We start from the raw sequence: 27,579 nt of genomic DNA on the forward strand, positions 1-27,579 counted from the left end.
AACATACTGAACCATGGGTCGGTCACCTCTTGATTGAAATGTTTCATTTGAATGGTGGTGTAGCGGAATTCCTTCCACTCCATCTGCTCCTGCTTGAGACGTTACATAACCGTAACCTGTCTGGTGGCCGGATAAATTATTGGCAGGCTGTCAACATACGTTCCTGGGGTTTCAGCTTAAAAATGGAAGGACAGGAGTGTCGGAGTCATGCACCTTGTGTCTGGTAGGCCTTTTCCTCCAGTCACGACGCTCCCATATCGATTCCCTTTTCATGCCTCGAATCAATGTAAGATGTATGTGTATGTGCCCCATGTCAGACCGAAAAGCACATACAATCGGTGGGTCTTCTTCTACTTAAACGTATAGAAATTTGTGGACGCCGAGGCTTCAGAGTGGGCGAGTGAACGTGCGATGTATGATACTATTCAAGCTGCGCCTCTGTATACTTACCCCGTTTCGTTCTGTTTCGTTTCGTTTCATTCCTATTGGCTATCGCCTTGCGATATCGTGAATGGCATCATTGCGTAGATTGGCATAATCATACAGCCCGATCTTATGCCTGGAGTACTTCAAGCATAAGCATTTTCTACGTACAATCTGAAATAGGTATCTACTTGGATGTTTGATGTTGCTTTCTGTCCCGCTACCTACTGCATCGGACATTTCTGAATCCAATGATAGATGGGACTGAGGGGCCTCTCTTCAGTGGGGCTAGCTTAGCGTGTAGCTGACATGATTCCAAAACTTGGGGTCGGCCGTCTGTCTCGATTTCTCCGCCAATCACCCGCCTCGGAGTCGACCAGGTTTGGCACAGAAGGTAACGGTTCGCGGTCCCGACATCCCAAATACAATCCATATTGCCTTGGCATCGTCTATGGCACCGACGTCGTCTCTATCTGCGATTCTCAGCAACATGACTCACGGGCATTCTTTGGGCTCTTGAAAAGGTCGATTGGTGGACAGCATCTTGGTCCGGAATAAGCATGCTTCGTCTGAGGTGTCTCGATAACGATCGGTCCATGTATTGGCATGTCACATCCCGCAAGCAAGCGAAGAGCCATCTCGATAATGGCTCTGCAGATGGACGGCATGGAAGATGGTAGTGTCTTGGTGCGAACTGACCTTGGGTACGGTTCCAATCTCATGTAAGGCACAAAGTGTGGTCGTCGGTGCTTAACGAGGTGCTGGCAGATAGGTACTTATATAGTTGACATAAAACGCGCCACTAATTATCAGGATTGCATTGCAGACGTACGAAATGACTTGGGCAATGGCCCTGACCCATGCCTATCAATAGGAGTGATTACTGCGCGCCCCAATTTCCTCGAAAACCTTCAATCCTTTCCTACCCAAGGCAGTAGCAAGGCCAACCGCCGTGGCACCTGCCCCTCTCATTCTTCTGTACCCAGAATAGTCTTCGACGCCCCCTATACCGATGATATCCACATGCTTGGTCATCTCGCTTTGATCCAGCATCCGCCTGAGAGTAGCTACATTGCCCAGCGCCAGCGGGTGCAAAGGTGCCCCGGCCATCCCGCCTATACCTAACCCAGGGAGCCGAGGCGCTCCGGAAGAACAGTCCGGGCCCGCCAACACAAGACACGAGCCCAGCGTATTGGTGGCCGTCACAAAGCTGACAGGGCATGGCGTGCCTCCACACTCGAGAGCAGACATCAGAGTCTTAAATTGGTCGGCATAAGTATAAGGCGGTGTCTTGAGCCCGAAGGGAAGACGGGGGACCTCGGGTGCTGAGCCAATTAGAGGTTGCAGGGCGTTCAGATAACGCCATAGAGCTGCGCCGGAGTACGCTGGCGGCGGAGCGTTGGGTATATTCGGGCAGCTCAGGTTGACCTCCATGGCCAATGGCATGTTAACCTTCAGGCTGTGCTCCGCAATGAGACGATAACATTCGGCCACCTCGTCAGGTGCGCCGGTTACCGAAATGATAACCAACTTGTTCGTCGGCGCTGACAGTTCCGAAGATATCTCACTGATATAAGAAAGATATGTTTCCAGCGGAATTGGGCTGTAACCCAATGTGTTGAGACTTGCTGTCTCTTGAACGGGACCGCCAGAGGCTGGCGGCCCAGACTCCGTGCTGGTGGCATGCGTTACCGGGTCGAAGAAGGTGTACTGGTGGATGTCGGGATCATGTTGAAACCCCTTGAGTAGAGATGTTCTGATGGTGATGGCCCCTGTGGAGGAACAATGGAAGAGCGCTTTGAGGTCTTCCAGGGTAGTGGCCCATGGGCATGCGGAGTTCAGCAGCGGCGGGGATATGCTGATTCGAGGCACACTGTGGGACATTGACATGGCGACCGACCTCGATGCAAAAAGGCCCAGTGACGCAAGTTTAAATGTAAGAAGCTATGAGTCCCCTCTTCTTCCTCTCCTTCTTCTTGTCACCAACTGAGATATACACGATGCGTTGCAAGATATTCGAACAAGAAGTCTCCAACAACATTTCGAGATGACACCTCCAAACATCGAGATAAGATAAGCTTTCCGTCCTCGGTAGACGCCGCTCCGATGACCGCGTCTCGGAGGCTCAGCAGACGACTACAAAATGGCAGCTTTGGCGTACAGTCTGTATCAAGTTGTTTTGAAACCCGACAAACGCGCCAAATAATGCTATCATATCTGCATATCTTGACCCATGCGTTCACGAGATGCCGACTATAATCGGAGCTTACGGCGGCATGCAGTCCCAAATTCAACCTCGTCTGCCATTTGCTACCTGGCCCGGATCCTCCCTATATCGAAACCTCCTAAAGCCCGAGCAGGGCTTGACGGCGACTCAGTGAAGTCTGCCACGTTGAACGCCCCGCTTCAGATTCCGAGAACCTCGGAAAGTGCCACTTCAACCCACATCTTCAACGGCGCCGTCCACAACGCTAGCTCTAGCCTCTGCTGGCAACGGGGCCACCACGCCAACGACCATCATGCTCCGAAGATGCCGTAATGACCTGGTGCCTGGATTGCTGGTTTGGGCACGTACTGACCGCATCTCGGAATTCATGCTCGCTTCAAAGGACCGATTGGTTAAGTAATTCCGCGACTCAGCAGTGTCCAGCTCGGCAGTTGCGGTTCATGCGGTCACGCCCCAGAGGCCACATCCACTCAACCTGCCAACGCTGCAGCAGAGGTGGATGTCCAAGGGGCAACCCCCCTGCTGCCCCAGGTGGGCGTCATACGATGAAACCGCAAAGTATAAAAAGGCGCCCGGGCCGATCCTATTACCTCAGAAAACCCGGCAGAGTTTCCTGCATATACCGTTGCTGTAGCACCTAATTGCCACATCTGAAACAAACAAACAAGAAACCGCCCATCATGTCGTGGACCAACCCTCCCACCGAAAACAGAAGCATCGCCATCCTGGGCGCCGGCGTCCTCGGGCGCCGCATCGGCGCCGTATGGGCCGCGGGCGGCTACCTGGTGCACCTGCGCGACCCGGACGCCAAGCAGCTGGCGGCGGCGCGCGAGTACATCCAGGAGCACGCCTGCGACTACAAGCCGGACGTGCGGGCGGCGGACCTGCGCGTCGAGACGTTCGAGGAGCTCGCGCCGGCGGTGCAGAACGCCTTCATCGTCGTCGAGTGCGTGCCCGAGAAGCTGCCGATCAAGCAGGAGACGTTTTCGGAGCTCGAGCGGCTGGCGCCCCAAGACGCAGTCCTGACGACCAACTCGTCATCCTACAAGTCGCGCGAGATGTGCCAGCACCTGCGGCCCGAGACGCGCGCCCGCCTCCTCAACATGCACTACATGCTCCCGCCGCGGAACCGCGTCGTCGAGCTCATGACGTGCGGCGACACGCACGAGGCCATCTTCCCCTGGCTGCTCGACATCCTCAAGACGCTCACCATGGTGCCCGTCTGGGCGCACAAGGAGTCGACGGGCTTCGTGATCAACCGCATCTGGGCCGCCATCAAGCGCGAGTCGCTCCAGGTGCTGGCCGAGGGCGTCGCGACCCCCGAGGACCTCGACGCCGTCTGGCACGAGATGTTCGTCAAGAGCGAGATCCCGCCCTGCGGCGGCATGGACCTCGTCGGGCTCGACACCGTCTCCTACATCGAGCAGCACTACATCAAGGAGCGCGGGCTCCAGGACCCCGGCGTCATCGACTTCCTGCAGAAGTACATCGACGAGGGCAGGCTCGGCAACAAGACGCCCGACAAGGGCGGGTTGCACCCGCCCTCTAAGCCGAGTCTATGATTTTGGGATCGGGCAGGCAGCATGGTTAGACAATAGAGACCAGTTAGATGGCACATGAATTTTATGATGAATAATCCAGTGGTGGAAATCTCTTCCTTTCCGATTACTCTTTGAATGTGACTTCGTGCCGCCATGTAGATCCAACAAGAACGGAAAAGAGTATCCGGACAGCAACGTTCAGTAGCATGACGTTGCGCAAAAAGAGAACGCATGCATTTGCTATTTCTCTGGTTTAGTCAAAACAATACGAACATCCCTCGTGTCCCTTCACCCATCCTCCACCGCAGCCGCGCCCGCCCTGATGCACACCCGCCACACCCCCTATTCCGGCGCCAACGCACCTTACGGGACTCGCGCCCACCACCTCGACGTGTCGCCAAAGACGAGTATGGCCTCGGCTGTGTGTACCTAGACCTGAAACATATAAAGATCGTCCGAAATAGAAATCAGGCATCGGGCCCTGATTGGAAAACGGAGGAGTGTGACTCGCTTACCGCTTGGCTTCTACGCCTCCCGCCCGCCTCTCGGCGATCCCTTGCTTCCCCATCACACGCATACCGAGCCGCGCGATTGGCCTTCGGTAGTTGTGAGGAGAGTGGTGGTCCACAACCAATAAACCTACTTTCTCGCGCTCTCGATGCTGGTCTGTCAAGTATTGTTTGTTTGCCTGTCAACTGTTCCACAGTGCGCCTAGACGCGCAAGGTGGACTGGCGAATGTGTGTTGACGTAGACGTAGGGAGAACATGTGATGGTTCCCTCGATGAAGCGGTGTCAACTATTTGGTTCGCTGTAAGATGAGCCACGTTAATACGCCATAGTTGAAAAGTAGACCAGAGTGATGTGGCTTTAGGATGAATCAACGATGTGCGCCTACTCAGCGTGGACGAGAGGTATTCAGGATTTCGATTCTGCAGAAAATATCACTACGTTACTGAGACCAATAACCGCTGAAGAGCAGAAGGTGTACAAAGACACATTTCAGCCACCCAGATCTAGTAAAGACGCCAGGATCAAAAGTCAACTAAGTAATCCAATTTGAGTATCATTATCCGGAACTCCATACAAGAGCTTTGGTATCAATGAGCGACAGGTCAAAAGTGGCCATATAGACAGTAATCCCAAATGAAAACACAATATTCCGCCCCAAATGCCGAACCATCTGACTAAGTAAGTAGAGAACCATAACCTGGGCCTGCCCTAGCCCCTGACACCACGGCTCCTCCAGCAGCGCCAATGCCAAGGGCCGATTTCCGTCGGTGAAGTGTGAAAAAGGTGTATAGGGGTATCTTTGCATGTGCGCTATGACTTGAATTTCAAAACCAGGAACCAACGAGAAGAGCGTGATGGTTGTTGTTGAATCACCAAAGAGCCTCGCTGTCCACCATATTCTGCTGCGGGGAGTTGTATTTACGAGGCGAGGGGTTCTGGCGGGGCGAGTAGCTCTTACTCGATTTGATGCTCTGGCGGTAGTGCGTAGGCGCGTACGCCGGCTGTAGCTGAACGGGCGCGGTAGGATACGGTCGTTCGGGCCTGCTCGCAAACCGGCGTTCCTGGATCGTGGCCGAAGGCAGCGTCGTGCCGAGAAGCCTGCCGGGGAAGGAGGCAAGAGCAGCAACCGCAGCTACAGCGACCATCACGCCGTCCAGAACCAGGAAGAGTACCTCGTCCTGGGCTAGGGAGCTGCCAAAGCCCTCGGAAACGGGGACAATTCGATAGATCGCTCTGATCGCAAGCAGCAATACCGCAAGAGATAGACCTTTGAGTTCGGTCAGCAAGGTCATTCTTTTCACATTTAGTGCAATGACTTACCAATTAAGAAAGTTCTGAACCTCTGAGTGTTGTGTGCAGTCAATTTGCTCGCGTGAAGTATATCTTTTCGTTGGTGCACAGCGAGAGCGAAGCGCAAACCGAGGAGCGCAAATAGGAGGATGCTTGACAGATGTATGGCAAGTCCAGCCACGAGAAGGCGTATTCCAATATGAATCTAGGACTGGTCAATATCCGCCATTCAGTTTCCGTCCTGTTTCGGGACTTACTGCATTAGCATCTGTCGGTACAGTGGCCATGACGGCACCGGCCACTTGCAAGACGGCAGAGACGGCCGTGAATGCATAGAAGACGGAATTGTGCCACTGTGGCCTCCATGCTCGAAACCCGTCTCCGTACGTTGCCACAATCGGCGGCAGAAGTCGAAATAAGGCCAAGGATATGATGGTCGGGCCCAGTATCGTCCCGACCAGGAATAATATGAAGTCTGTATGTGTTGAAGCGTCGTCTACTGCTAGAAGAAGTCGACCGATGTAGCCGAGCACCTCCAGTGCCAGTCCTGTGATGATGATGGTAGCGAAGACCGAGGTCTGGTAGCGAACGCCAAGTGCAAAGGCGATGGGTATCAGGATCGCGAATACGGCCAGGAAAACGGCTGAGCCAGCGAGCGAGGGCTTGTGAAGTAAGGTCTCGGAGCAGCCGGCAGCCGTGCTGCAGTTTCCTGTAGTCACCACCATTTTGTCGTCTATCGTCTCTTCATATCTTGGCTTGGGGCGTGGGCAAACAACAGAAAAGACCCTTGGGTAGGACGGTGAGGAAGTGTGCATGTGGCGCCGAGACTCGGTAGATATATAAAGCTCTCAAGGCTGGAGGGGAGTGGACACCCATGGCCCGACACAAGGGAAGGGGAAGCAGTATCCCATATGGCTTTCCTGCAAGTGGAGGAGTAGGCCGAAAGGGTGCTGGGCAAGCACCGGACCGAGTGGAGTTCGTCCAAGCATGACCCGATGTCATGAACCCTGTCTCTCCCCATGGAAGGCGAATGAGTAACTTGTCAATGATGGGATGGAGTCCTCTCCCATGTCTGCATATGTGGTGTCACCAACCAACGTTGGAAGTTGCCAACCATGCTGGCCCCCCTTGGATAGGGCAGTGGTTCACCCCTACCTTACATGAATGACCCTTGTCAGGAAAAGGTGTGTGTCCTACGGGTCGCGCAGCCGGAAACATCATTCCCAGGACGTTTCTAGGACCAAGTATCTCCCAGCAAAGATGCCGATGTTGAACGTGGAGTCATTTTTCATAGAGCTAGTGACAGCATATGAATCATTCATGCTAAAACGGCGCGGGATAGGCGATCTTTGCGTCCAGCTTCCAATAACACTCACTGAGGACGGTTTCCGGCAGTTTGGATCTGCTATATCATCCCTGGTCAGCAGCAGCCAATGAGGGACCTGGCTATATATTAACGCGGCTACGGAAAGCGGTCGTGTGGATTCGCTTAGCGGATTCCGCTAAATTGCATATCAACCGCGACATTGGGTTGGCTTGTTGGTTGTGGTGGTCGACAAGGAGAGGGGCTTGGGGGCCCAAACCTCAACAGGCACCAGTCAAACTCGTACCATGGCTGCAGCCGGATGTCGCGATCAACGGTGCCCTCTACCCGTTGCGGATGTCAACAGGGCTGGGGTCGCAGAGGATCCCACTGTGACCATGAGGCCATCCGGCAGCGAACACGATAGGCAGAAGGCCTTGATGGGGTGGCCGTCTCCACCAGGTCAAGTCCATATGCTGGATGCGAAAAAGCGGCGGTGCACGACGACAAGCTATTTCCATGTGGAGGAAAGATAACCTAGAAAACGGTCCAAGTCGCGCTTTGTGGTCTCGTCTCTTCGCTCGCACTCCAGACTTGGCTGCTGCTTGGCGGGAGAAAAGTGCCGATGCCCGAGGTGGGAAACGAGATTGGTCCTGTGACTGGCCCTGTATGTATGTTGCAAGATAGATTAATTTCCAATGCTCAGGGCTAGGATCTCTGAATCTGTACAAAACGCCGGGGAATATTGACAGAAATCAATGAAACAAGACACGGGACCACTTCTTCATCTAGATACTGTGGCATCGACGTGAACCAAGCCGTGTCGTTCGAGCTGGGCACATCACAGCACAGACGAAACCCCGCGGATTCGGAGATCCTCACTGGGTCACAATGCCAGCGGGAAAGGGAGCTTGAGCCACGAAACGGCCCGGACCCCTGCAAATCCCCGTATGTGCGTGAGTATCAATCTGGCAATCTGGCTGGGGGGAAAAGCCCATTGGAGATCCATGTATGGAGTAGGGGGCAGGCTGGAAATCGGAAATTTCGAGACTTGCGAGTAAGGCAGGCCGTTGAGCGTCTCTGCTTCAGGTTTGATTGGGGCCCGTCGCTCACTGCATACTTACCTCTGCCTTCGTGCCTGGCTTATACCCGAGAGCAAACAGTTGGTAGGAAACCGGCATGGCGTTCTGTGCATCTTTACAGCCATCACTGCATGGTGCATAGGCAAGTACATGTGCATGGAACGTATCAGAATAGGTGAAAACAAATGACAGCAATTCGCGATGAGTCCAAGTTGGGGTCCATGAAAATCATCCCCCACAGTGATCAATGGACGCTACGCCAGCGGGCCGTAAGGGAAGGAGCCGGGCCTAGGACGAGAACAGATCTAGGCCGAAAAATGGAAGGGCCAGGCTTGCACTAGTGAGGTGACATCATCCGCCTCTTTTGTAACGGTGCGCGCCAAACCATCCAATTGCCGCGGTGCCAAACCTCGATGCACTTGTCACCGTTCTGGTCACCGTTCCTTCCTTAGCACACCTCGGCCAAACGAACACGCGGCTGGCTACTCAATTCCTGCTTTCGGCCTGTTTGCTTGCTTTTCTGTTTTTGGCGGTGAGCACATCTCGGTTCCTCGTTAGCGAACCAACTACATCCCGCATATATCCTGCAGTGCTAAGGGGGTTTTGCGATGACCCAGAGCGTGAGCAGATGCTTATCGGCTCGCTCTATTAACCACGTCTGCCGCCCGGGTCGACTCGCTGCTACTATTCCGAGCCGGTCTTTTCCTTTCCGGCCCTCTGCTGCTGCTCGATGCTGCCCGACGCCTGCGCCGCACCGCGGTTATTCTACCTCTGATGACGACGATCCTCGACTGAAAGAGTTAGGGAGGCGCATACAGGACGACTATGCCTATATCAGAGATAATTATGGTGAGGCCCCTCCGCCCCAATATACGTGCCCACCATTCTTGTCATATCGTACTGACCCAACCGCAGCTACCCCAAAGCACCCCATCGTGCTGGCGCATGGCCTGCTGGGCTTTGCCGAACTAAAAGTAGCTGGGCCTTTATTCCCGGCCGTCCATTACTGGCGTGGCATTTCCGAAGCTCTGACCGCAAATGGCATCGAGGTCTTCGCCTCCGCCGTGCCACCCTCTGGCAGCATAGAGCGAAGAGCCGAGAAGCTGGCCCAGGGCATCGCCGAGGTGGCGAAGGGCAAGAGCGTCAACATCATTGCCCACTCGATGGGTGGCTTAGACGCGCGCTACATGATATCGAAACTGCAACCCAAGGATGTCGACGTCAAGTCCCTCGTCACCGTGGCTTCCCCACACCACGGCAGTGCCTTTGCGGACTACGTGTTTGATGAAATCGGCTCAGAGCGTCTACCTAGTGTCTACAAGTTCGTAGAGGGCGCAGGATTTGAGACGGGCGCCTTTGCGCAGCTCACGCAAAAATACATGAGAGAAGAGTTCAACCCAAATACACCTGATGACCCAAGCGTGCAATACTTCTCCTACGGCGCACTGGTGGAGCAACTGCCATTTCTGAGCCCCTTCCGCCTCTCTCACGATATTCTGGACAGGCTTGAAGGCCCAAACGATGGCCTGGTTAGTGTCACTTCCAGTCAGTGGGGGCAGTACAAAGGTACTCTTGTTGGTGTTAGCCATCTGGACCTGATCAACTGGACGAACCGACTTCGATGGATGATGCGAAAGCTTTGGGCAGGCAGGGATCCCCAGTGAGTCAATATGCCCCCCCCCTTATATGATCGACCAAATCAACGTACTGACGTGGCTTCGGCAGCTTCAATGCCATTGCTTTCTACTTAGATATCGCAGATATGCTTGCCAAAGAAGGACTTTGAATGGTCAATATATGCATTTAACATCTCCTAATACCTACGCATCATATCTTGTCGTCGTCGTCACATAACGAATCGATAGGAGAGGGTGACAGTAACGTCGTAATTTTTAATCTCACTTGCCTCATACTCTCTCTTCCACGAGTTTGAACCTGCGAGAGGCTCATTTAGCACAGACGGATCGCGGTTCGAGGCAGACAGTGTACGAGAGTACTGCTCATATGTCCGGACCCACCTGGTCGAATATGAGCGAATTAGATATGCTAAAGTTCTAGATACTCAGTGATGAATTCATCTAGGTTGTACGACGGCTTGCGATGCTAGGTAATTCAAACCCAAGCATACCTTAGCCCTAATTACTTATACAGACGTACTTTGGGAGAAGAAGCCTGGGTTGAAACACTACCACAGTCTCATAGCATAAAGGCTTGCCTCAAAGCTGGAAAAGGGGTCACCAGATGCGAAATGCTGATGGTACGGGGCAAATTGAATGAGTACGCAGTTTCAAGGATCGTTAGATCAGCTGTGATGTACTACATTGCCCAGCCGTAATTACAAATTGAAATCAAGATACCATTTCTGATCTATTGGAGCTCTGCAGTGTTGCCTGAACACAGAACACAATGTGTACTTAACGTAACAGATCGGTGGCTAGCTGCCTAGCTACAGTAACCTTCCAAAAGTCATCTTCCCCCTCTCAATTGGGCAATTCGCCTCTCCCTTTTCCGTCACCGACCCTGCCCATCATCAACCCCTCAAACATGCGGACCGCCTCCTCGTTCTGCCCACGCACGTCGAACTGGTTCGTAAAGGCCGACATCTCGGCGAAGAAGGCCTTCATCCGCACCGGGTCCTCGTGCATGCCGTCCTCGGCGTACGCGTAGACGCGCCCGAACCGGCGCGCCAGGTCCACGACGGCCTGCGACCGCGGGCGGCGCACCGTGTCGTAGGCCTCGAACATCTTCTCGATAACGCCTTTCTCCTCGTCGTGCAGGTCGGAGGCGGAAAGGGGGGAGGAGGTGAAGAGGGCGTGCAGCACCGCCGCGTCCTCGAGGGCTTGCGCGGCGCCGTTGCCGGCGAAGGGCAGAGAGGCGTGCGCAGCGTCGCCTAGCAGGCACACGCGGCCACGGTGGTAGGTCGGGGCGTGGTCGTGGTCGGCCGCGGTCCAGGACGCGCTCGTGTCGGCGGCGACGAGGCGGACGATTTGTTGGGCCTCCTCCGTGTAGTCGGCGTACAAGCTCGGGTCCAGCTCCGGCTTCGACTGTGGGTCGTCGTCGTCGTCCGGCGCAGCGGAGGAGGTGAGGGCGCGGAGGACATTGCCGCGCACGGCGACGCCGGCGCTGAGCCGCGTGTTCTTGCTCAGCGGGATGCAGTTGATGTGGCCCCGCGGCCCCATCATGATGGGCACGTTGGTCGTCCAGCGGGGGTTGATCTTCTTTCGTGCTTCCTCCGTCGACACCAGGGTCCGGTAGACGATCCAGCCGTCGTGGTTCTTGGGCTGCGTGGCCGGGTGGTCGGCTCCCAGGAGGTAGGATCGCGTGGCGCTGTGAATGCCGTCGGCGCCGATCAGTGCGTCGGCCTCGGCGGTTGTACCGTCCTTGAACGACAACTTGACCACGGGGTGGCGGCCGTCGTGGCTGGTACTCTCAGCAGTCTCCTCGATCTCCACGAGTCGCTTCCCGAACTTGACCGTCCCCTCGGGCACGAGCTCCAAGAACCCCTGGACGAGGTCGGACCGGGCAATGGACTTGCGGCCCTTGGCCTTCCCCAGCTCGGCGACCACGGTGCCGGCGTGGGGGCCCTGGGCCAGCATGACGGTAGTGGCCATCTCGGTGTCCTCCTCGGCCGCCATGGTGAGAGCCCGCTCAAAATAAGCGCGCTGGAGCTCCGGGCCCAGCAAGGCCATGGCCTTGATGGCGTTGAGGTGCAGCGCGAGGCCGGCCCCGACATCCTTGTACTCGGGCACCGCCTCGTATACGGTGACCGCCAGCTGCTTGTGGCATGACGACTTGGTCAGTGCTGCAGCGAGGGCCAGGCCCGAGATGCCGCCGCCGGCGATGGCCAGGCGAAACTTGGCCGGCTGCTGCTGTTGCGTGGGCGACATGGTGACGATGTCTGGTGGGATTACAATAATATCAAGAGACTAGCAATATCAAAAACCAACACTGTAACGTGTGGTCCAGACACACAAAGTTGGCAGTACTTTTCTCTTCTTTTCTTTTTCACGCGGGTTCTAAGATAATGACGCAGTGGAAGCAAGCAGACGGGAGAACATGGTCGTCTCAGCGACACGGACACCCCCACGGTATATCTGCTTCCATTGTGTGCTCGGGAGGCGAAATGTATTGAGTTTTCGGGAGTTGGAAGGCGCAGTCGGTGTCTTGGTGCACTGATGTCCCTCCCCTAGGGATAGGGTGATAATACATGTTCGATGATAGATCGCATGGCTATTTCAGACCAGACCGGTGCCCGAAAACCGACCAAGGTTTCCCCATGGTGCATTTCGGGTTACGAAAGACAAAGTCAAATGTACGTTCAGGCTCCGAGCGCGGTCCCTGGGCTTGTTGCTTACTTAGGCCCTTGAACTCTGTAACGCGACTTTCCGTATCCTGCGTATATGAGCAGCCATCAATCAACATCGGGCGACTATACGCGAGTCTCGTTATCGTATGAGCCGAATTAGACATGCGAATAATGCGAAATGGTCCATCTGAGCAGTTCTTTGAAGTATAATCATTTTGACCCATAGCGTATTTTATGTATACTACGCCTGCATGGCGAATCTATCACTGTTCAGTTCAAGTTTTGATACTGATTCTAAATAATCATCCCACATTCAGCAAATGATATATTAACACCGCCATGCCAATCCTATCACTTACTCACGTCGTGTTATACAAGATATTCTAAGTGCGGCTAGATGACCCTGGTGCCTTCGGCTTCTCGTGAGGGACCACGTCTTCATCGCTGTCATCGTCGATATCATAATGCCCCTTCCCTACCCCCGCCTCCGTCGGTGTCTGAACGTGGAGATCGTCCAATTCGCTTTCGTCAAAATCGGCGGCCTCCACGTCGCGACGCGATCTCTGGTTCCCATTGCTGCGGAAGCTCTCGATGCCAGTGCTACGAGCAAGCCCGGACAGGCCCTCGTACCCCTGGGTTCGTCGGCGGCTCCGCCAAACAAAGAAGCCCCAAGCACCGGCTGCCACGATAACAATGACCAGCACAAGTTCGCCCGACTTGTAGTAGGCGGACCACTTGGCTTCTTCAACCTCTTTATCTTTGGCGGCTTGGTCAGCTGTCTTGTTGCTTGCGCCCCCAACAGTGGTATCTGCCAATGTCGCTCCATCCAGAGCGCTTTGCGACGGAATCCCCCCGATACTGCTAATGTTCACATCCATGAATCGGTCCAGCATGTCGCGCGAGCGGCGTGCGTAGTCGAAAGGAACCATGTGGGAAGAGTTGTAGAACAACACATATGTCAGGTTTCGCGCCTCCTGCCAAAAGCCGGCCTTCTCGCTCTCGAAAGTCCAGTCGCGTCGCGGGGCCCAGTTTCCAGGGGAAATTTCGAAACCCTTTCCTCCGTTCCATTCCATGTTGCTGATAAAAGCCTCAGTGCCAAGATGATTGCAAATGAGATCCTCGGCTCCAGAAAAGAGAAGAATTTCGATTTCCGTCAGCAATTCCGGCAAAAATGTAACCGACGGTTTCGAGTTCTTCACCCCGAAAGCTGCGCCGACGGCACCGTTGCATTCTTGCCATCCGGTGTTGAGTTTCTTATCAATATGAAGTGCCGCAGTAACGTCGTCTCTTCGAAGGTAGGGCGTAACGTTTTCCAAATCCGGAGGCCAGTTCATGCCGCAGCTTGGGTAGGTGTCGTCTAGGCGGACGTCATACATGTTGACGCAGCGTCCGTTTTTCTCCGTGAGGCGAAGAATGTCCTGCAAAACGGCCTCGCACATCGGGTTGTCCACCTCTTGCAGGTGCTTAGAAGCCATCTCCCTCGAGCAGACCCGGTAGGAATTCTCCAGCTGTTGGGAAATATCGGATCCCTTCTTGACGAGACCTTTTTCGTAGGCGTAGGTGAGATAAGCTTCGTACTGCTCAGGCGGCGAAACCCATCCGTTTCCGATTAATATACCCTTCAGGTTCCACGAATGCATATCGGTATGGCTATTGGGAGTGCCAACAATCTGTGGGTTTTTGTTTCGCTTTAGGATGGCGCGAGCAATATAGGGAATGTGCTGGCCAGCAAACGATTCACCGGCAATATATAACTGTATTGTTCTGTCAGCCATCGTGAACGATGATTACTCTTGGAATATCTTACGTCGTCATGTTCATATTGAGGGAACACCTTAAACCATTTCTCCAAAAACTTTACGAATTGGTCGGCCATCTCGTCCAGCTCGTGAAGGTAGTTGTTGGTATCGACAAAACTGTAACCAGTTCCAACAGGATTATCGACGAAAAGGAGGTTTGCGAATTCGTGCCAGGAGCCATTGTTGGGCACCAGGGTTTCCTTATCCTTCGTCCGGAAGGGGCCGATCTCCATCATTGCGCCATCTTCAGAACTGCAGCCGGGACCGCCGTTCAGCCAGATAACGGTTCGTTGCCGGTCGGCGATGTGCTGGTTCTCGAAATGCCAGAAAAAGAGGTTTCCGTTGTGTTCGGGGTTGACTTCGATGTGACTGGAGTCGTGAGGGTCAGTATGGTTTGCCACGGTGATGCGCGCGCTGGTGGGAAAACGGTCTTCTTACCCAGCATGCATCTTCACCAACGAGTCCTTCGGAGCGCCAGGCAGAGAGTGGACGAAGTAATCGGCAGCCGTCTTCTCTGCACTGACGGTCAGGGTCCGTGATGCCAGGGCAAGCAGCCCGAAGGCGGCCAGCCGTATGGGGGAGGCAATCGAAGCCATGTCTGCTAGAACTGTCGCGCAAGAGCGACGGCGAAGTAGGGGCGACTTCAATTCCTCGAAAGGCAATAGGATGGCAGGACAAAGGGGAAAACGTTGGCCACTGCCAGTCTCAATGAGGTAATCTAGTGCTTGAAAGACTGCAGAATAAAAGAAAACCCAGAATGGATGAAACTGGAAGGCTTCTGAGGAAGGGTGGTGAAGTGGCCTTTCGAATTCGTGTCGGGCCCGATACGTCCGATCAATCAATGGTTAAAGGCAACCTTGAGCTGACGGTCGGCTTTCTCTCAAACACGTCCCCCAAAGCGCTCGATGGCTGGCTGACGAACGCGTATGGGGAACAGGGACCCAGTTTTAGGGGTCGCTATCCGCCATCCGCAGTACCGGCCCTGCGCTCCAAAAGGATCATGTACTTCGCATTTCACCTTGGGCAATCTCAGGCTGCAAGAAGATCCAGTTTAAGATTCGTATAAATGATGTGAGGCTGGGAGGATACAATCATTGACTTGCTTCCAGCAACCAAAACCCATTCAATGCTTGTTAGAGTGGCCGTTGTATGTATTCAATGGTTTGTACATTCTATTTCGAGGAGGCCGAGCCCGATTGGACTTCCAAATCTCAGGACCCCTAGAGGCTGGGCAGGGGTATGTACTACTCTTAGTGGGACTGCGGCGACTCAGCAACAGCTCTATTTACGTACTGCCAGCAGCTATCATCCCTATATGAACGCCCGCTGCAGATCATTGTAAGGTAATTGGTAGGTAGCAGATAGATAAGCACCTACGTACTTGCTCATGCGTCAGCACGGGTCTATCAATGTGGACTATGATATCAGACCGCGACGGAAAATAGAGCGAATCGATAATCTGCTGATGCACTGGAGCCATCAATTCTTTCAATGGAGGTCGGATGCAGCCATGTAGGATCAAGCACGATGTTATACAGCAAAGTAGGCAGCCTCAGACCCACCTCGGTTCCAGTGCGCCTGCCTGCCTGGTTGTCTGCATACTCTATTGCCTCTAGGGGCCCAAGAGCCAACTACCAACTTAAGTACGGGAGGTCGGTGAATTACATATCATCATTGGTCATTTCATTGTCGGGTTTACCTAACTCCAGGCCTTCAGCCAGAGGTTTCGGGCGATGTTGTTTCTTGTTCCGGCTTGTTTCAAGTTGCTGTAAGGTGTTCATCAAACTCCCCAACTCCACCCTCCACGAAGCCCGGGCACTTGCCAACCTACGTTTTCCCAGGAAAGAAATGAAAAGGTGTACCGTTGCAGCTGCCGTGCGTCTATATGCTGTGCAGGGCCATCATAGTGGCCGCAATCAAGTACGAAAATGATCATCCTGACCATCAGCCTCCCCAAGCTGTCTTTCTCGTGGCCGACAGACACTGTTGCAGATTTGAGTGTCTTTTGAGTGGCGTGCCAAACTACTTTCATATCGAATGCTGTCCTGCCGACCGCATCAGCTCCGCATCTTCACTCATGTCTTCAAGGCTGTGGCAAGCTATTGTGCTGAATCTTTGTTTGACATCCCGTGCAAATGAGGCCTTCAGGGCCAACGCCTATTCTCAACCGGAAATCCAGTGGCCCTGGCACTCCGGGGAACACCATGGCATTTCTATCAGGTACACCTGCCAACAACCAAACGGAAGACAAATATAAGTGTCTATTCGTTTGTATGCTTCCAACCCGCCTCCCAACCTAAAAGGGCCATCTCAAAGCTTTGTGGATGACCAAAGTCGCTGGCAAAATCTTATGCCTCTGGCGAAGACGACATGCGGCAACCGTATTAGACATTACAGGTATAGCTCGTCATACCGTCATCATCCAGCATCGCCCTCCTCAACGAGGTGCTGATAATATGATGTTCATCATCGCATCGATCGCTCGATCGCCCTCATCTTCGGAAATCATGCCTAATTCATGCAGCGTCGTCACCACATCGCCAACCCAGTGCTGGCAACCCCAGCTTGGGTCCTCGTTGTTCACCACGACACCCTTGATTGTGTCGTGCAAAGTGGTGTCCACGGCTGAAGCGGTTGATAAAGTTGCGACATGGATCTGTGAGCGGTAGTCGGGCCTCAGCCGAGGAGCGGCCAGATTCCACAGCTCGCCTGCTCGATATTTCCCAGGCTGGCCATCCAGTCGAAATGTGCTATTTGTGTTGCTATCATCGTTCGCCGCCACATAGAGATCTGTGATTCGTGCCGCTGGCGTGTCTTCCGGCCTTCCTTTGAAAATCAAGATGGAGAGCGTTTGAGAATGACCTCTGGCTGGCCCGGCTACTGCGTTGGCGCCGCCATTTCCTGCCGGCGTTGCTTCCTTCCCTTGCTCGGCGCCTGGTTCCCTTGCTGAGGCCGGGCTGCTCATTGGAGTCTCGCCGTGCAAAAGGAAGAGCCGCCTCCTGCGCGAGACCATATGCCGATTGTTGAGGCTTTCCGGGGTGTGGGTGGTCCTGCCCAGATAGCCGCAGGTGCCAATTGCGAATTCGACGGTCCAGTCAGTTGTGGGCGCACCCTGTGTCAGAAAGCAGCCAACGACTCCAACCGCAAATGATGTTGATTTATGACGAAGATTGCGTGGTTTTCCGACCGGTTCTCAGGCTCGGACTCGATGTTCTTGCGGCAGAGTCGGAGTTCAAGGGGGCGAGAAAGTTGTGGTGTGCGTGGTTAGACGTGCGTGGTTGACTGACACCTTAACACACCCACTCGCGTAGCTTGGCCGGCGGCAGCGGGCTTGATATTGCTACACACTAAAGAGCCCGAAACCACCAAATGCAGCTCGCTCAAGTAATCATACCACCTATTCCTTTCCCGATGCAAAACTAGGCGATCGCTTCTATAAATCAGGGGACCATGCATAAGATCGACAATCGTCTTAGCCTGCAATTGCTCCACCACTTTCGGTTCCTTATTCTCACACGTACACGGCTATGGTCCTGGTTCTGTGGATCTGATAGTGACGGCTACTGCTTCTGGAAGCCCATCAACAAGTCACTTAACAACAAGCAAGGCAAAGAGGACCAGTCGAGTTCGGGGAGGGGGGCACGGCCAAAGGTCGGCTCGTCTCCGTTAAGGTCCTAGGGACGGTTACAAAAAGGATTACTATAACAATAAAAAAAATTTAATTTCCCCTTATAATTTTTATTTTACTTATTACCCTTTATAATTCTTATACCTTTCGATTATAAAAATATTTATTTATTTATATAATAAATAATTTTTTTATATAATAAATAATTATTTTAATTATTTACTTTTTACCTTTTTTACCTTTTTTATTTAATTATATATCTTTTTAATTAATTAATTATATTTTCTTTTAAATATTATTAATTATTTATAATTAATAATAATTAAAATCGATTAATAAATTTTATATAAATATCCTATAATTTTAAATATTTATTAATTTTTTTATTTATAAATTCCTATACCGTTAATTTTATTATACGATAAGTATTATTTATATCCCGCCTATTATATTACCTTTTAATAATATTAGAAATTTTAATATTTAAAATTAAAACCCTTATAAAATTTCAATATTTAATTAAAGTAACGATTTAAATCTATTTATAATTTCTTTAAATTTATTAATTAATAATATTTAAAAGCTATTTTAAATATAAAATTTTTATTATAATTATATATTACTTTAATTATTTTTAATTAAAGTTATTGACTTAAAATAATATAAAAAGATCCTAATAAATTTTATAAAATAAGTTATTAATTAATTTAATATTATCTCGAATAAAAAGATTTATATATTTTTAAACGAATATAAAATAAATATTTATTATTAATTCTTCTATTCTATATCGTCTATTAATATATACTTAAAAAAGGTTTATTATTTTATTAAAATTAAGTTTATTTATAGCCGGGGATTAATCGGTTTTAATTTTATTATTTAATAATCGTTAAATATTCGTTATTTCTATATTTATATATATTATATTTTTTATCGAAAGAAGATAAATAAATTTACGGGATTTATATATCTTTTAATATTTAAAGTTTATTTATTAAATATATTTATTTTATTATTTTAACTAATTATATTAATAATAAAAATATTTATACCTTTTATTATTTTAAAGGTATTAAAAGTTATTATAAAATCTTTAATAATAAAAAGTATTTAATTTAAATAATTATTTTTTTTATTATTAATATAAAAATAAATATAAAATTATTAATAACGATACCGTATTTCGTCCGTAATTAATTATATTAAAGTTTATTATATAAATTTTTAAAAATATATTCCTTTTAAAAATTTAAAGAAATCTTTAAAATAATCGATAATAAATTAATTTATTATTATAAATTAATAATTTAAATACCTTTAAAATATAAAAATTATAAATAAAATATTGATTTAATAATAAAAATTATAAAAAATAATTAATTATAATTAATAATTCTAAAGTATATATTATTTAATTTATAATAATAATAATAATAATTATATAGAAATATATATTATAAAAAAAAAAAAAAAAATTAAAAATCTATATAAATATTTATTATAATATTATATATTTATTAATATATATTATAATTATCCCGTCTAAATATATTATCTTAAAATACTTATTATATCTATTAATAAAATAGGAGGTACTAGGATTATATTTTATATATATTATATATTTATAAATTATTATTATATTATATATATTTCGTATTATAATATTTAATATAAAAAATAATAATATAAAAATTATTAATTAACTTTAAATATTATTAATTAATCCTAATTAATATTATTATAATATAAATATAATTAATAATATAGGAATTTTATTATTAAAGATATAATATATTTATTATTTATTTTAAAATAAATAACTTTAAAATATTATAATAAACTTATATTTATAGAATTATTACCCTTTTATCCTTTTTTCTAATTAATTAATTTCCCCTTTAATTATTATTAATTATTTATTTTATTATTGACCTTTTATAATAATATATTTAATATAATCGATTATAAATTATTTCTTATATTAATAAATATATACTTTTAATCCGAAAGGTTTATTTATATATATTTATAATAATAATATTATAAAATTATTATTTATTCATTATATTATAAATTCTACCTCGATATATACAATCCCTTTATATTTAAATATATCGAATTACCGCTATTTAATTTATTATTATTAAACTATAAAATTATCGAGTTTTTTAATAACTCTTTTTTTAATAATAATAATAATGATAATAATAATATTAATATAAATACGATAAACTTTATTTAAATATTAATATCTATTTAAAATATTATTATAAAAGCTTTAATAATAATATAATAATAAATTCTATTAAAAAATTATTATATATTTATATTTATAATTAATTAAATATTTCTTATTCGTAATATTATTTAATACCTTATTTTATAACCTATATTAATATATAAATTATATTTTATAATATATCGAGATATATTATATAATTTATACTTTATTATAAAAGAAATATAGGAAAGGGATATATAATATATAACGATTATTTATTTAAAAATTTTAATAATCGCCGGTAATTATATATTATAAATATATAATATAAATAAAACGTCGTTTATTATTAATTTGTTTTCGTTTATATTATTATATATCGACGGTTAATTAATTTAAAATAAAAGGATTATTTTATATTATTTATTATTATAACGATATAAATATATCGATAAATTAATCGATTTTATTAAAAATAAATATTTTAATAATATATATAAATAAAATAAAATTATAATAACCGAATTTCGAATTATTATTATTATTATTATAAAGAAATAGTTTTAAATTATTAATTTCCTTTTCAATTTTATAAAGCCGTTTATTTTAAATAAATTATCTTAAATTTATTAAAGTTTAACTATTAAATTAAATAAATTTTTCTTAATTTAATATATATATATATCGTTATTTTTCTAATACGGATTCCAAAGGTATTACGTTATAAACGAAGTAATATTATATTTTATAAACGTATTAAATTAAGCTTATTACGTTTAATATAAATACTTTATATATAAATCGATTTAAATTTATTATTATTAATATAATTAATAATAAAATTATTTATAAAATAAAAGAAATTAATAATATAAATTTAAAAAAGTATAAACTTTAATTAAAAAAAGATAACGATTAAAATCGAATCGTTAATTATTAAATTAAAAAAAGAATATTTTATTAATATATTAAATATTATAATTTATATTATAAATACAATAATTAAAAATAATAAAGTATATAAAGGAAAGGATATTTATTATAAATAAATATAATTATAACTTACGTTTATTAATTTAATAAAGTATAAATATAAATTTATATTATAAATAAAATAAAATAAAAAATAATATAAATTAAAAAAAATAATAAAAGGAAAAGGGAAAGAGAAAAAAGTTATAAAAAATAATAATAAATTCTTTATTTTTATTAAATTATTTATTATATTAATTATTATAATATAAAATATATATAAAAAGAATAAGTAAGAATTATATATAATTATAAATAATAAAGAAAAAGAAATTATTATTTTAAATAAAAAGTTAACTTTAAATAATAGCAATAACGTTTAAATTATTATAATATTATTTATTGATTTAATTATTAATATAAATTATAATAAATATTAAACCTTATTATTAATTGAAATTAATAAGGGATATTTAATAATATAGCTAAAAAGTACGTTAATACCGAAACGATAGTAATTAATACGAATAAAAAAAGGGGTTTTTATACCTTTATTATTAATAATTAAAATATAAAATTAAAAATAAAGATTATTAAAAACGGAATAAAAAAAGGGATTTTATAAAAAAATAAAATTAATAATATTTAATATTTTAAATTAAATAATTAATATTAATTAAAATATTTAATATATTTTATAATATTTAATATATTAAATATATTTTATTTATTATTAAATATATATATTTCTTATAATATTATTTCTTTTATAATTTTAATATAAAAATTAATAATTTTAAACGTTATTTATATATTCTCCTTAATTATTATTAATCGTACTTAATTAATATTAATTTTATATAATTAATAAATATTATATAATAAAAAAATAAATATATTTCTTAATATAATATTTTAAATTAAATTTGTATTATTTAAAAATTTTATTTTTAATATAATTAATTTATATTAATTTAATATAATACTTTAATATATATCTTTTATTATATTTTAAATATTATTAAACGACTTTAAATTATATAAAGTAAATATTATAATTTTATAATATAATAGAAAGTTAATTATTAACGATATATTTAATATATTTTTTATAATATATAATATTAATTTATAATTAAATCGTTAAACGCTATATTAATATTTTTAACGTTAAAGAATTATATTATAATAAAAACGAATAAATATAATACTTAATTTTAAAGAATTTATTAAAATATATTTTATAATTAGTTTAATCGTTATCGATAAAACTTTATATAAAATATTATAATATAAAGAATATATTATTATTTATATCGATATAATAAAATTATAATAAAAAATAAAGTTATATATATAATTTAATAATAATTAATTTATTATAATATTATAAAAAGTAATAAAATATTTTTAATTAAATAACTTATATTAAATATATATATTATTTATATTATAAAAAAACCTTTATTTATATATTTATTATAAAATAAACTTAAATATTTTAATAAACTCGTTATTTAAAATATTTTAATAATTTTATTTAAATTAAATTATAATTTAAAATTAACTTTTATACTTATATTATCGAATATAAAAGCCCTTCGATAATAATTATTAAATATTAATCGATACTTATTATAAATTAAAAAAGTTTAAGTTTTAAATATATAAAGTTATTAATATATTCTTTTAATATATTTAATAAATATATTATAATATATTTATTTAAATAAAACGTTTTATAATTTAATAATATTTTTAATATTTTATAAATTCGAAATATATATTAATAATTATATAATTTAATAAAAATATTGAAATTATTATAATAATTAATATATATTATTAATTATTTCGTAATATAATTTAATAAAATTACCTTTATCTTTACTATCGATTAAATAGGTATTTAAAGTTTTTAATACCTTAAAAGAATGAATTATTATAATTTATACCTTTCCCTTTTTATAACGCCGATATTAAATATTTAATATATATATAAAACTATAAATTTTAATTCTATAATTATTAATTATATAATATAAATAAAGTGAATTAATATATCGAATTATAATGAAATTAATTTTTATAAAACTATTTAAAGAAATAGAAAATAAAATATTATTATAATATTTATTTTATATATATAATTAATATTTTATATTATAAAATTACTTTAAATAATTATAAATCTATAAAAATTAATATAATAATAACGTTATTAATTAAATAACGTTATTATATCTTTTTATATTATTAATTTAAAAAAAGGTTATATTATATATAAATTAATAAAATATATATATAATTCGAAAATAAAAGAATTATTTATATATTATTATAAAGAAGTTATATTTATTATATATATATATTTTATTATATAACGATATTAATTATTAATTATATATTAATTAGGAACTTTTAATAATTTTAAAACGTATTATATCTATTAATTAAATCGATTATTATATATATTTACCGTCCGATATATTAAATATATACGAATCTATTATAATATAATTCTATATAACGAATTTAAATTATTATCCTTTCGATCCTATTATATTACTTTATTTTAAATATATATATTTTAAAACGGAATTATAATTATATTATAAAGTTAAAATCGAATTAATTATTTTATTGTTTAAATAATTTATAAATAATTAAAAATATATTATTAAAGAATATAAAAAAAGAAATATTTTTATTAATTAAAAAATTAAAGTTTTTAATGTTTAATTATAAATTATATTTAACGATAATAATTATATAGATTTAATAAAGTATATAATAAACTTTTTAATAAAAGAAATATTTAAAGGTATAAAAGAAATGTTAAATTAATAATTAAAATTATAATAATATTAATTAAACCTAATTAACATTAATTAAACCGAATCGATATTAATTAATCTTATTATTTTTTATAATAAAATATATATTAATAATTAATATATATAAAATATAATCTTTATATTACCCGTTTTATTAATAAATAACGTAAATATCTCGGGATAATATATTTAAATAGAATAACGACGATATATATTAATAAATATATAATATTAAAATAAATATTTATATAAATTTTAATTTAAAATATTAATTTTTTAATTTTAATATTAATATAAAAATAATTATTTTTATATAATTATTATTATTATTATCGTAAATTAAATAATATATATTTAGAAATTATTAATTATAATTGATTATTTCTTATAATTTTTATTATTAAATCGATATTTTATTTATAACCCTTATATTTTAAAAACATTTAATAACGATTAATTATTTTATAAATAATATTATTATAGAATTTTTTAAAATTTAATTATTTTAATCCTTTAATTTAATCTTTTATAAATTTAAATTTAAAATTATATTTTTAACAATTTTAATTAAAAGCTTAAATCGTTTTTTCATTTTTATATTTTATTTTTATATTAATAATAAAAAAATATATTATTTAAGTTAAATATTTTTTATTAATACGAATTTTATAAAATATACTTTAACTTTAGAAATAATAATTATTATAAATATATTTAATATTTTAAAAATTAACCGGGCCGATATTAATAACGTATTTAACGAACGGGCCGCTGTAAATAAAGAATTCGTAAATCGAATAAAGTTTTAAATTATCCTTTAATAAAAAGATTTAATATATAATAATATATAACTAACGGATAGGAATTTATAATTAAATAATTGGAATTATAAATTATAATTAACTACTTTAAAGAATAAATTTAATTTTAATAAAACGATAAATTTTTCTTAAATATATATTAATAAACGATATAAAGTAAAAGAATTAATAACGAATATTCACTTTATATTATTTTAAAAATATAAGAATTTTATTTTCTTAAATTTTATAAAAATATTTAATTAATTAAATTATTATATTTAAATTATTTACCTTTAGATTAAAGCCTCTTTTTATATAATTAGGGAATAGTTTATTATTATAAAGAAAATCTTATTATAATATTAACTTTTTAAATTCCTCGATTAATAAACCTAAATATATTAACTATCGATTTAAATTTATTATTTCGAATATAATAAGAGTAATTTCGATTATAATATTATAGCTTTTAATATTTTTAAAAAGCGATATAAAAAACGGGATATAAATAATATTTATTATATAATAGAATTAACGATATAAGAAATTATAAATAAAAAAATTAATAAATATTTAAATTTAAAATTTATAAATAAAAAAATTAATAAATATTTAAATTTATAAAAAATTTATTAATCAATTTTAATTATTATTAATTATAAATAATTAATAATATTTTAAACAAAGTATAATTAATCGATTAAAAAAATATATAATTAAATAAAAAAAGTAAAAAAAATAAAAAATAAATAATTAAAATAATTATTTATTATATAAAAAAATTATTTATTATATAAATAAATAAATATTTTTATAATTAAATAATATAAAAATTATAAAAAATAATAAAAATAATAAATAAAGTATATAAATATTAATTTTTTATTATTATTACAATAATCCCTCTCTATAACCGTCCTAGGCTAGGCAGGCTTCGTGCAGTTCTTACGGGGTGATAGGGCGTAGGTACTGGTAGTAGGCAGGTTGACTTTTTCTAGACGTCCGCATTTCATGCATGCAAGGCCGACCCCACCGAACGGTCTAGACCTCGACATCACCTTAGATTGACGAGACAAACAACGGGCGAGAGACATCCAATTTGCCCAAAGAGGATTACGGGCTCTCTTCCATCTTCGTGTTCGACCCCTTCCCCAAGGCAGAGCCCACCACCGAGGCGCCGGGCTCCTCGGTGCTACCAGTTGATGAGAAAACTTACCAGCCGGGGCTAATCTCGAGCAGGCATGTCCTGCACATACTTACTGTTACAGCACATGTAGCGCTGGAAACCACTAACAGAGAGCACCCCCCTTTCGGCTTCGGGCTTCGAGAATGCCAACTCCATCCCCGCGAAGTGGAAACTCCAGTCGGATTACTACAAGCTTATTTCGTGAGTTGCATTCACGGACATCCATTGGCCATCGGACCTACTGCCATCCCTACCCAGATTCTGTATTTGAAACAGACAAGCCTACAAGATCAACAATGCACCGTTGCCTGTGCTGTGCTGCATGTACGACGAAGGGATTGCGGCCATGCAGCTTGGCAGTTGATATAAGAGCTGTCAGCTTTTTTTATCCCGGCCGCAGCAGTCATAAGTGCGGGCAGGCAACCACCACTTGGCGTAAAGCCCGTACAGGCTACCAGCTACTACCTACCGCTGCGGTACTATCCCTTTGATGGCGAAAGCGCTGCTTCCACCAGATTATGTTGTACTGTACATACCGGGGATCACTTGGTGCTATTGGCATAATGTTTATTCCGTTAATCATAGCACTTAATTCGATAAACCGACCTGGTGATTATTCACGGGAAGTACTATGCCAATAGCAGCGCCATCTCCATCAAGAGGATACTGGGGTTGCTTTTTAAGTCATCATCGGAATTTCTTGAGGGCCCGGCATACTTTGAGTACTCAACCTGTGTACTTGCGGGGCTGGTGATCAGTCGGCACAGAGATACTTGCCTGCATCATGCATGGTGCGAGACTTATTGGGCATCTATCTTTGCATCTTCTCTCTCTTTTTCACTGCATTTGACGTGAGCTGAGCCGTCCGCCCCGAGAATGGCCCATCTTTGGGAAGTGTACTTTGGGACGGCACGTTGATTACCACTCCGTCCCTGCGGCCTCCTGGAGCCTGGACATTGACCAGTGAGAGATTATTCTTGACCCTGGCACTTTGCGGGATACTAGCTTTTGCAACGTTAAAATGGCGCCAAGGTAGACGAAAAGAAGGAAAAAAAAAAAAGAAAAAGAAAAGAAACCAAGACTCACACTGGCAGCGCAGCCCACAATGGATCCTCCAATGTCAGTTGACAGACAGTCGTTGCTTGAGCCGCAAATGATAGGGGCTCGAGAGCCTCGGGTCATTCACACAGCGAGAGACGGATTGTTTCGCCTTTTGACTCACTCACTCGCAGGTACTTGGTTGACGATACGCCAATGAGAAAACCCGGGGGATCTCGCCAAGAGAAAAGCGGCTGAGCGGACTCGGAACCCGAAGCCACATGATAAGCACGCGCTTCCTGGGGCAGCAAAGGAGGGACGCGCAGGTCACAAGTCAGCAAAGACGCCCCCCTGTCGAGGTGCATTCCTGATGTGTCGGTCAAGCTTGAAGTTGTTAAACATCATC

The 27,579-nt window shown here is 41.5% G+C and overlaps 7 protein-coding genes across 7 annotated transcripts; 2 read left to right on the forward strand and 5 right to left on the reverse strand.

Moving 5' to 3' along the window:
• Positions 1-1,290: 1,290 nt before the first annotated feature.
• Positions 1,291-2,313, reverse strand: PG985_002340 (uncharacterized protein; the record flags this gene model as incomplete). Its single annotated transcript, XM_066822109.1, has 1 exon — positions 1,291-2,313. The coding sequence occupies one exon, from the start codon at positions 2,311-2,313 to the stop codon at positions 1,291-1,293; it is 1,023 nt and encodes a 340-aa protein (XP_066689541.1).
• Positions 2,314-3,330: 1,017 nt separating this feature from the next.
• PG985_002341 (NAD(P)-binding protein) lies at positions 3,331-4,212 on the forward strand (the record flags this gene model as incomplete). The annotated part of the gene is made up of 1 exon (XM_066822110.1): positions 3,331-4,212. One exon carries the CDS (start codon positions 3,331-3,333, stop codon positions 4,210-4,212), a length of 882 nt encoding a protein of 293 aa, XP_066689542.1.
• A 1,359-nt stretch (positions 4,213-5,571) lies between these two features.
• On the reverse strand, positions 5,572-6,717 carry PG985_002342 (phospholipid-translocating ATPase rsb1; the record flags this gene model as incomplete). Its single annotated transcript, XM_066822111.1, has 3 exons — positions 5,572-5,969; positions 6,023-6,197; positions 6,250-6,717. 3 exons carry the CDS (start codon positions 6,715-6,717, stop codon positions 5,572-5,574), a joined length of 1,041 nt encoding a protein of 346 aa, XP_066689543.1.
• Positions 6,718-8,985: 2,268 nt separating this feature from the next.
• On the forward strand, positions 8,986-10,041 carry PG985_002343 (triacylglycerol lipase; the record flags this gene model as incomplete). Its single annotated transcript, XM_066822112.1, has 1 exon — positions 8,986-10,041. One exon carries the CDS (start codon positions 8,986-8,988, stop codon positions 10,039-10,041), a length of 1,056 nt encoding a protein of 351 aa, XP_066689544.1.
• An 816-nt stretch (positions 10,042-10,857) lies between these two features.
• On the reverse strand, positions 10,858-12,264 carry PG985_002344 (uncharacterized protein; the record flags this gene model as incomplete). Its single annotated transcript, XM_066822113.1, has 1 exon — positions 10,858-12,264. One exon carries the CDS (start codon positions 12,262-12,264, stop codon positions 10,858-10,860), a length of 1,407 nt encoding a protein of 468 aa, XP_066689545.1.
• Positions 12,265-13,066: 802 nt separating this feature from the next.
• On the reverse strand, positions 13,067-15,078 carry PG985_002345 (pheromone processing carboxypeptidase kex1; the record flags this gene model as incomplete). Its single annotated transcript, XM_066822114.1, has 3 exons — positions 13,067-14,437; positions 14,491-14,851; positions 14,921-15,078. 3 exons carry the CDS (start codon positions 15,076-15,078, stop codon positions 13,067-13,069), a joined length of 1,890 nt encoding a protein of 629 aa, XP_066689546.1.
• A 1,841-nt stretch (positions 15,079-16,919) lies between these two features.
• On the reverse strand, positions 16,920-17,447 carry PG985_002346 (uncharacterized protein; the record flags this gene model as incomplete). The annotated part of the gene is made up of 1 exon (XM_066822115.1): positions 16,920-17,447. The coding sequence occupies one exon, from the start codon at positions 17,445-17,447 to the stop codon at positions 16,920-16,922; it is 528 nt and encodes a 175-aa protein (XP_066689547.1).
• Between the last annotated feature and the right edge of the window lie 10,132 nt (positions 17,448-27,579).

This window comes from Apiospora marii (genome assembly GCF_038362585.1).
Source record: "Apiospora marii strain CBS 49790 chromosome Unknown utg000002l_segment0_segment0, whole genome shotgun sequence".
NCBI classification, from domain to species: domain Eukaryota; kingdom Fungi; phylum Ascomycota; class Sordariomycetes; order Amphisphaeriales; family Apiosporaceae; genus Apiospora; species Apiospora marii.